Here is a 9,441-nt window from a genome sequence, read left to right as displayed (position 1 = left end):
TTCCTTAACGAAATAGCCTCTTTTCTCCCGCAAGGAATTATGGAACCAACGGTCCTGCGCTCTAGAAGTGGGACTTGGAACTCTCTCTCTCTTCTTAACGACTTCTTGACGCTCCAAGCACCATTGCTCCATGCGAGGGTGATGAGGGGACTGGACTGGGGGCTTACGCAGCGCGCCTTTCTCTCTCTGCCTCGCCCGTTACTTCCACGGACCGGATGGAACGTCGGTGCGCCCTCGTCCATTGGACAAGAGGAGTGCCTGCGAGGGGCCAATTACATCAAGGGGAGGGGAAGAGAGAGCCGGGGAGCAGAATGTTATCGTTTTTTTCCTTTTTTTTTTTTTTGGAGCTAGGCATCTGGTTTAAAGGCTACGAAATGAAGAATGGAAAGGATTCATTATAAATAATTTAATTTGAGGTGTTCTGCATTTGAGGAATAGGCCTATGGGGTCGCTGTGTGAAATAGGCTATTTTATTTTTCTGCAGTCATGGCTTTGGGTTGGTCTAGCTATAGACCCGGCAGTTTTGCCTTAGAAGTTAGGCTACCTAATGCATCCTTTTTAGACCTAACACCTGGTGCTGGCTGGGTCCACCAGATGTTTGTCGTTGGGTGAAGGGGAGGTGGATAACGGGGTTTCTTTTCAGCGTTTTAATGTATTGTAATGACTGGCAATCGTTTTAATTAAGTTCACATGAGGCTTATTTCGATGAGCTATAGTTTTCAAAGTAAAAGGCAAGATAAATACCAATCAAATATATTATAAATAGTATTTACATTAATTTAGCTGGAATAACATATTGAACACGACATTTACTGTAAGTTAAAATAGCCTAGGTCTATTTCAATGTTTTTATCATTTCCATTTGATTTAGGCCTGCGTTGCAATGTCTTATTGCATTTTTATTTCTTTGCATCTTCTGAAATCGTTGACTGATAGAATCGAATAAATCGAATAGAACGCTTTAGCCTACTATATGTTGCACGAGGCTATGAGGTAAAGGCCTATAACCAATATTATGCCAGAAAGCCTACTCTCTATTGTGCAAAACATAGGCCTGTTTAAATAGGCTATATTTATTATAGACCTAGGGTAGGCTACTTTTATCCATATGATATTGAGCATTATGTTGAGGCCTTTTTATTGTCCGGAATAAAGTCTAGGCCTAAACCTTCTATTTTATTGTTTGCTGAGATGATGATCATAACGATATTTTTTTGTACATTTTACAGATAAAGCATAGAAGAAGGAAGTTGAATTAGTGTATGCTATTTTACCCGGGGAAAACCCGCTGCCATACGTTCTCGCAAAACGCAAAACGTCTATCGTCTTCGATGGGATTTGGCTGGGGAAGAATATCGTCCACATTTTTTTGTTGTACTCCTAAATACGTGTTGTCCTCGAAGTTATCGCATGCATCCTTCTCCCGAAGGAATAGCGGCTCCCACATACAGGCACGTGCTACTGAATATTTAATAATAATAAATCAATATTTATGACAACAAAGTAAAAGTATTGTTAACGTTAATGCTATAATCTCCACATTACACACATTAGGCCTATTAGTTCGGATTGTAAAAAAAAAAAGGCTACTTTAGTGGGTCCGTCAACCCTCTGAATAAAACGCCTACCCGTGTTGCAAATAAATAAAACAATATTCTCATAGTAGCCTACTACGGGCCCTATACAAAGCTGAGCGCTACCATAAAGGTCTATAAACCAACTATACTGTTCAACTGTTTCTTATACAGTAGCCTAGTCTACTGCAGCACACAGCCAGCCAGCTCAGGCCCGGTGTTGTGGTAGCGTGATGTCATATTACGCAATAGGGTCTATTCACGCAGGGTATTTGTGGCCTGTAATTGATTTGTCCTCACCGTGTCGTCCTTTCGATGCCCCCGTGTGTTTATAAATATGAATGATGCCATCAAACCATATTTCCTCTTTTTTTTTTTTTAAGTGAGGAGGGCAGTTCAGTTGTAGGGTAGAGAGCATTTTAGGCCTGCCTAAAAAAAAATTAAAACATGTCACGAGCTAGTTTTTAAAAATATATATATAGCTTTCAAATAGGCACATTCTTCCCTTCTCCGCTCTCCTACAGCTTTATGCTACGCACTCCATTTTGTAACTGTTAACGTTAAATTGTATTAAGTGTAGGCCTATGCGCTGATAGGTGTCAGAACTAAGGCTGCCGCGGGGACTTGTGTAGTTAGCGGCATTCTATATATTCTGTCCTCCTTGGTGTCTATTTGATCAAGTAAAACTGGTGAAAGAAGATGTAAGCTATACTTGTAGCCTATAGTCAGGGAGGAGCCAAGAGATTGGGGTCAATTCCGGTCAAATTACAATCAAATGACTTACAATTTCACATGGATTATCAACTGTGGGCTATAGTTGATACATCGAATCTCATGCAGGTTCAGCTCCGGACTCGATTCGAAACAGCTCGAAATTGACCCCAAGCACGTTGCGCGAGGACACACTGGACAACAACAGCACACACACACGTCACTCATCTCTTGTGATTCGTTTATTTACAGCTATATTGTGAAAAAAAGCGACGTTGGAAACTGTCTTTGAATCAACGTCTTTGCAAAAATAAGTGTGTATTCAAAACCTAGCCAATATGGGCCAGCTGAACACTATCATCATCCACTGTGGCGAGAGTAGAATAAAGTAGATATGTAAAGTAGTACAATTACACAACATTAAAAACACAGCGATCATTTATGTGTGTATAATCATGGACAATGTAAGCCTAAAGGCCTTCTCTTTGGATGCGTCAAACTTTTTTACTTGTATAGTTTTCTGCGGCCATTGCAGTAATTGTTATTGCACGATTCAGTATCTTCAATAACTGAATAATGATAATATGATGTGAACAAAAATGAAAGACCGATAATGGTCTCTCTCTTCTTTTTTTTTACACCAACCCTTTCATTTGCGAGCGTAGCAAACTCATGGAGTGCGCGAACGATGAGAGGGAATAGTTCACGGGGTTTGAGAAACTCGTCAAAGGTGGGGAGACCTGGGGCACGTTGATGTTGAAACCCAACGTCGAGGGCGTGGAGCTCTCGTGATATAGAATCGGAACTCTGACTATCCGTTGGGCCGAGTGGGAAACGTTTGTGGCCTCGAGATCCGCGGCCAACTGTCTCTTCCATTTGTTCCGTCGATTCTGGAACCAGATTTTCACCTGCGTTTCCGTTAGGTGGAGCGAGGCCGCGAGATCTGCCCGTTCAGAACTGCTGAGGTACCGTTTCAAATCGAACGTCGACTCCAACTGAAACACCTGACTCCGACTGAAAACGGTTCTAGTTTTCTTCTTCCGGACAGAGCTCGGGTCCAGAGGGGCTTCAAGGTCCGACCGATCATCAAAGGCGTTCTGCGTTTCGTCGTTGTCGTCGGTCAGGCTGCTGTCTGCCGTTTTCCGTCCCGTTTTGTAGCTGCCTTCAGTGGGTTCTTCTGACACGGCGGGAGAGACGGAGTCTCGGTCGCTGGCTGAGATGGAGCAGCAACGGTTAGCTGAGCTTCTGCTTTCCTCTTTGGGACCTGTGGAAAAAAAGACAATAGAACATTAATAGAATATTAATCGAATATGGACACATGGCATCAAAATTAGATTGATTTCAATAGGCTGTTGCTGAGAACAGAAGTTGGCCAGAAAAACAAAGGGTTAAAATACAGGCCTATAGCTATAGTTCATCTTTGAACTGACGATTAACAGGATGGAGAGATAACTGATGGAGAGATAACTGATGGAGAGATAACTGATGGAGAGATAACCAAGCTGGCCAAGGTGGTCAGGGGCCTACCAATTCTGAATAGTAGGATGCGCCCAAAATGGCCCCCTGTTCCCTTTACGGTGCACTACTTTTGACCTAGGGCCCAGGTAACAGGGTGCCATTTGGGACATAACGCTAGTCTGATAGTTGTTGGTACGCGCCTATAGACCTGACAAAACACTGTCATCAAAATATGAACATTTTAACAAGCTAACTAACAGCAACCCCCCTAACCAGGCCCTGATGAAGGCACCCTAAGACCTTCAAACAGCACCCTATTCCCTATGTAGTGCACTACTTTTGACCAGGGCCCATAAGACTCCAAAGTATAGAGAATTGGGTGCCATGGGATATAACCTCGTGCCTGTACGGCTTTTCTGAAGAAAGAGGCCAAGTCCCCTGTCCCTCTTCTGCCCCTGCCGTCCACCCGACCCGGGGGTCACCCACTCGGACAAACCAATTGCGCTCTTGAGCCTTTAATGAGTTTGGAATGGCCGCTGGTGCGTTCGGAGAGAGAGGACAGAGAGACAGACCCCCATCCTATTCCCTATATAGTGCACTACTTTTGACCAGGGCCCTGGACTCTTTGACCCTCTCCCTTTATCAGTAGACTGGCTGACCAGACAGGACCAGGGACACATCCCTCTATCAGTAGACTGGCTGACCAGACAGGACCAGGGGACACATCCCTCTATCAGTAGACTGGCTGACCAGACAGGACCAGGGGACACATCCCTCTATCAGTAGACTGGCTGACCAGACAGGACCAGGGGACACATCCCTCTATCAGTAGACTGGCTGACCAGACAGGACCAGGGACACATCCCTCTATCAGTAGACTGGCTGACCAGACAGGACCAGGGGACACATCCCTCTATCAGTAGACTGGCTGACCAGACAGGACCAGGGGACACATCCCTCTATCAGTAGACTGGCTGACCAGACAGGACCAGGGGACACATCCCTCTATCAGTAGACTGGCTGACCAGACAGGACCAGGGGACACATCCCTCTATCAGTAGACTGGCTGACCAGACAGGACCAGGGGACACATCCCTCTATCAGTAGACTGGCTGACCAGACAGGACCAGGGACACATCCCTCTATCAGTAGACTGGCTGACCAGACAGGACCAGGGGACACATCCCTCTATCAGTAGACTGGCTGACCAGACAGGACCAGGGGACACATCCCTCTATCAGTAGACTGGCTGACCAGACAGGACCAGGGGACACATCCCTCTATCAGTAGACTGGCTGACCAGACAGGACCAGGGGACACATCCCTCTATCAGTAGACTGGCTGACCAGACAGGACCAGGGGACACATCCCTCTATCAGTAGACTAGCTGACCAGACAGGACCAGGGGACACATCCCTCTATCAGTAGACTGGCTGACCAGACATGACCAGGGGACACATCCCTCTATCAGTAGACTGGCTGACCAGACAGGACCAGGGGACACCTCCCTCTATCAGTAGACTGGCTGACCAGACAGGACCAGGGGACACATCCCTGTATCAGTAGACTGGCTGACCAGACAGGACCAGGGACACATCCCTTTATCAGTAGACTAGCTGACCAGACAGGACCAGGGGACACCTCCCTCTATCAGTAGACTAGCTGACCAGACAGGACCAGGGGACACCTCCCTCTATCAGTAGACTAGCTGACCAGACAGGACCAGGGGACACCTCCCTCTATCAGTAGACTGGCTGACCAGACAGGACCAGGGACACATCCCTCTATCAGTAGACTGGCTGACCAGACAGGACCAGGGGACACATCCCTCTATTAGTAGACTAGCTGACCAGACAGGACCAGGGGACACATCCCTCTATCAGTAGACTGGCTGACCAGACAGGACCAGGGGACACATCCCTCTATCAGTAGACTGGCTGACCAGACAGGACCAGGGGACACATCCCTCTATCAGTAGACTGGCTGACCAGACAGGACCAGGGGACACATCCCTCTATCAGTAGACTGGCTGACCAGACAGGACCAGGGGACACATCCCTCTATCAGTAGACTGGCTGACCAGACAGGACCAGGGGACACCTCCCTCTATCAGTAGACAGGCTGACCAGACAGGACCAGGGACACATCCCTCTATCAGTAGACTGGCTGACCAGACAGGACCAGGGACACCTCCCTCTATTAGTAGACTGGCTGACCAGACAGGACCAGGGGACACATCCCTCTATCAGTAGACTGGCTGACCAGACAGGACCAGGGGACACATCCCTCTATCAGTAGACTGGCTGACCAGACAGGACCAGGGGACACCTCCCTCTATCAGTAGACTAGCTGACAAGACAGGACCAGGGACACATCCCTCTATCAGTAGACTAGCTGACCAGACAGGACCAGGGGACACATCCCTCTATCAGTAGACTGGCTGACCAGACAGGACCAGGGGACACATCCCTCTATCAGTAGACTGGCTGACCAGACAGGACCAGGGGACACATCCCTCTATCAGTAGACTGGCTGACCAGACAGGACCAGGGGACACATCCCTCTATCAGTAGACTGGCTGACCAGACAGGACCAGGGGACACATCCCTCTATCAGTAGACTGGCTGACCAGACAGGACCAGGGGACACATCCCTCTATCAGTAGACTGGCTGACCAGACAGGACCAGGGGACACATCCCTCTATCAGTAGACTGGCTGACCAGACAGGACCAGGGGACACATCCCTCTATCAGTAGACTGGCTGACCAGACAGGACCAGGGGACACATCCCTCTATCAGTAGACTGGCTGACCAGACAGGACCAGGGGACACATCCCTCTATCAGTAGACTGGCTGACCAGACAGGACCAGGGACACATCCCTCTATCAGTAGACTGGCTGACCAGACAGGACCAGGGGACACATCCCTTTATCAGTAGACTGGCTGACCAGACAGGACCAGGGGACACATCCCTCTATCAGTAGACTGGCTGACCAGACAGGACCAGGGGACACATCCCTCTATCAGTAGACTGGCTGACCAGACAGGACCAGGGGACACATCCCTCTATCAGTAGACTGGCTGACCAGACAGGACCAGGGACACATCCCTCTCTCAGTAGACTGGCTGACCAGACAGGACCAGGGGACACATCCCTCTATCAGTAGACTGGCTGACCAGACAGGACCAGGGGACACCTCCCTCTATCAGTAGACTGGCTGACCAGACAGGACCAGGGACACATCCCTCTATCAGTAGACTGGCTGACCAGACAGGACCAGGGACACATCCCTTTATCAGTAGACTGGCTGACCAGACAGGACCAGGGACACATCCCTCTATTAGTAGACTGGCTGACCAGACAGGACCAGGGAACACCTCCCTCTATTAGTAGACTGGCTGACCAGACAGGACCAGGGGACACATCCCTCTATCAGTAGACTGGCTGACCAGACAGGACCAGGGGACACATCCCTCTATTAGTAGACTGGCTGACCAGACAGGACCAGGGGACACATCCCTCTATCAGTAGACTGGCTGACCAGACAGGACCAGGGGACACCTCCCTCTATCAGTAGACTGGCTGACCAGACAGGACCAGGGGACACCTCCCTCTATCAGTAGACTAGCTGACCAGACAAGACCAGGGGACACCTCCCTCTATCAGTAGACTGGCTGACCAGACAGGACCAGGGGACACCTCCCTCTATCAGTAGACTGGCTGACCAGACAGGACCAGGGACACATCCCTCTATCAGTAGACTGGCTGACCAGACAGGACCAGGGGACACCTCCCTCTATCAGTAGACTGGCTGACCAGACAGGACCAGGGACACATCCCAGTAAGCCTGGCTATAGACTACAATCCATAAATGGAACCCTATTCCCTATATAGTGTACTACTTTTAACCATGGCCATATGGCACCGAGTTTGGTCTAACATAACACTAACTCACCCATAGGGCTCTGGTCAAAAATAAGTGCACTATATAGGGAATAGGGTGACATTTGGGATGCACATATTGCGACAGGCAGAGTGCGTAATTAGAGATATAGTCTTAGTCGTGATGAGAAATAGGACTATCAGGACCACGATATAGAAGTAACATATTGTGTAACATATGTTCTGGGCCTAGGCGTAGTTATATGGACTTACGCGTCATGCGTGGCGAGATTCGTGGATGGCTTTTTTTGTTTTTGTTGATGTGGTTAAACCATCTTTGCAGGTCTCCCTTGTAAAATAATTATTTTGACCTCAATGGGACTGATTAATAAAGGTTAAATAAAAAAGATGTTGGCTACAGGCCTAAAACCTCGTGCTGTTGTAGCCTAACATGATTGGCTATTCAAACCCTTCGATCGCAGTGAGAAGCTGTTTTTATTTACAATTATAGACTATCCTACCAGCTTCGATCATGCAGTCGAAGATAATTATACTAATATTTATCTAATGGAATACAGCCAGATTACTCTGTAGGGGTTTAATTTACAATGTAACCCCATACCGTAGATTCGACCGTGCAGTTAAAAAACGACTATTTATCCAACAGAATAAAGATATAGGCTACTTACTGGCGGACTTTCTGAAACATAGTGGTTTAAAGGGAACGTCTGCGGCCGCTCTGTAGCCTGCTAACTGCGAGTCTCTCCGGGGGGAACCCTCGGCGCCGAGGCCGGAGCAGGCTGCCACTTGACCAGCCACTTGGCTCCGATGTCCCGCTAGAACTCGGCTAGGGTAGACCATCTCATTCCGCTCCATACTCTCCTCCGCGGTCCTGCTACTATACTGGCTGTTGTTGTTGTTGTTGTTGTTGTCTTGTCGGTTGAAATACATTGACTCTCCATTCTTCCTCGAGCCGAGTAGGTTTTCGATGTAAAACGAGGAGACTTTCGACGGTGTCGAAGCCAGGGTGTCTGTCGCCTTGTCGTGCATTATGTTTTTAGTTTAGAAAATACGCAAATCCCTGGCCCCTCAAACAAAACAATCACCACGGGTCCTCCTGCGTCCGTCCGAACCTTCAATTCCGTTGTCGACGTGCACGTGTGTTCTATTACTAGGCAAAATAAAACTGTTATTTTCGTTGTTGTTGTTGTTCTTGTGTGTCCCGGCCAGAGCTCAAAAGCACAATCTCAAACGGGTTTCTCCATTTTCCCCGGTTTATAAACGACAAATCCTTACCGACACGTGGAAATCGTTACCGGTGCGGCCCTGGAGCTCCGTGGCGCCAGCAGCAGCACCGGGCAGAGTCCGGAGAGGTAGTAGCCTACAGCGGGAAGCGAGTCAACTGTATCCGCTGATTGAACAAGCACAATAGCAAATGGGATTACTCAAGGACCGGAGAGAGGTTCCCGTCCCAAATAGCACTCTATCCCTTACACAGTGCACTACTTTTGACCACAGCCCTGGTCAAAGAGCCCTGGTCAAAATTAGTGCACTATAAAAGGAATAGGGACGAATACGAGAATGACTGTCTGATGGGGACTCGCCTCTAGTCTCCCCTCAGCTACTGCTGAGTGCGCTCGTGTGTGCCTGCGTGCGTGCACCTCCGAGGCCAGGGAGAACCCCCCCCCCCCCCCTGTCAGTGCACGAGCCTTTATTTGGGTCAAATTAGGAGGCAAATGAAAATACAGGAAGAGATAGAGCGCGCAGTCGTCCTCCTCCCGGGTTTCCCGTATGGTTCCACGTTCCACGGCGC

The 9,441-nt window shown here is 48.6% G+C and overlaps 1 protein-coding gene across 1 annotated transcript; it reads right to left on the bottom strand.

The window, feature by feature from the left end:
• Window positions 1-2,920: 2,920 nt before the first annotated feature.
• LOC311125222 (homeobox protein HMX3-like) lies at window positions 2,921-8,678 on the bottom strand (the record flags this gene model as incomplete). Its single annotated transcript, XM_084199274.1, has 2 exons — window positions 2,921-3,549; window positions 8,318-8,678. The coding sequence occupies 2 exons, from the start codon at window positions 8,676-8,678 to the stop codon at window positions 2,921-2,923; spliced, it is 990 nt and encodes a 329-aa protein (XP_084055400.1).
• Window positions 8,679-9,441: the final 763 nt, after the last annotated feature.

The sequence above is a fragment of the Coregonus lavaretus genome (assembly GCF_964263955.1).
Source record: "Coregonus lavaretus genome assembly, contig: HAP1_SCAFFOLD_3981, whole genome shotgun sequence".
Classification (NCBI taxonomy): Eukaryota; Metazoa; Chordata; class Actinopteri; order Salmoniformes; family Salmonidae; genus Coregonus; species Coregonus lavaretus.
The sequence above is the reverse complement of the archived record's forward strand: the minus strand, read 5'-3'. Positions and strand labels throughout refer to the sequence as shown.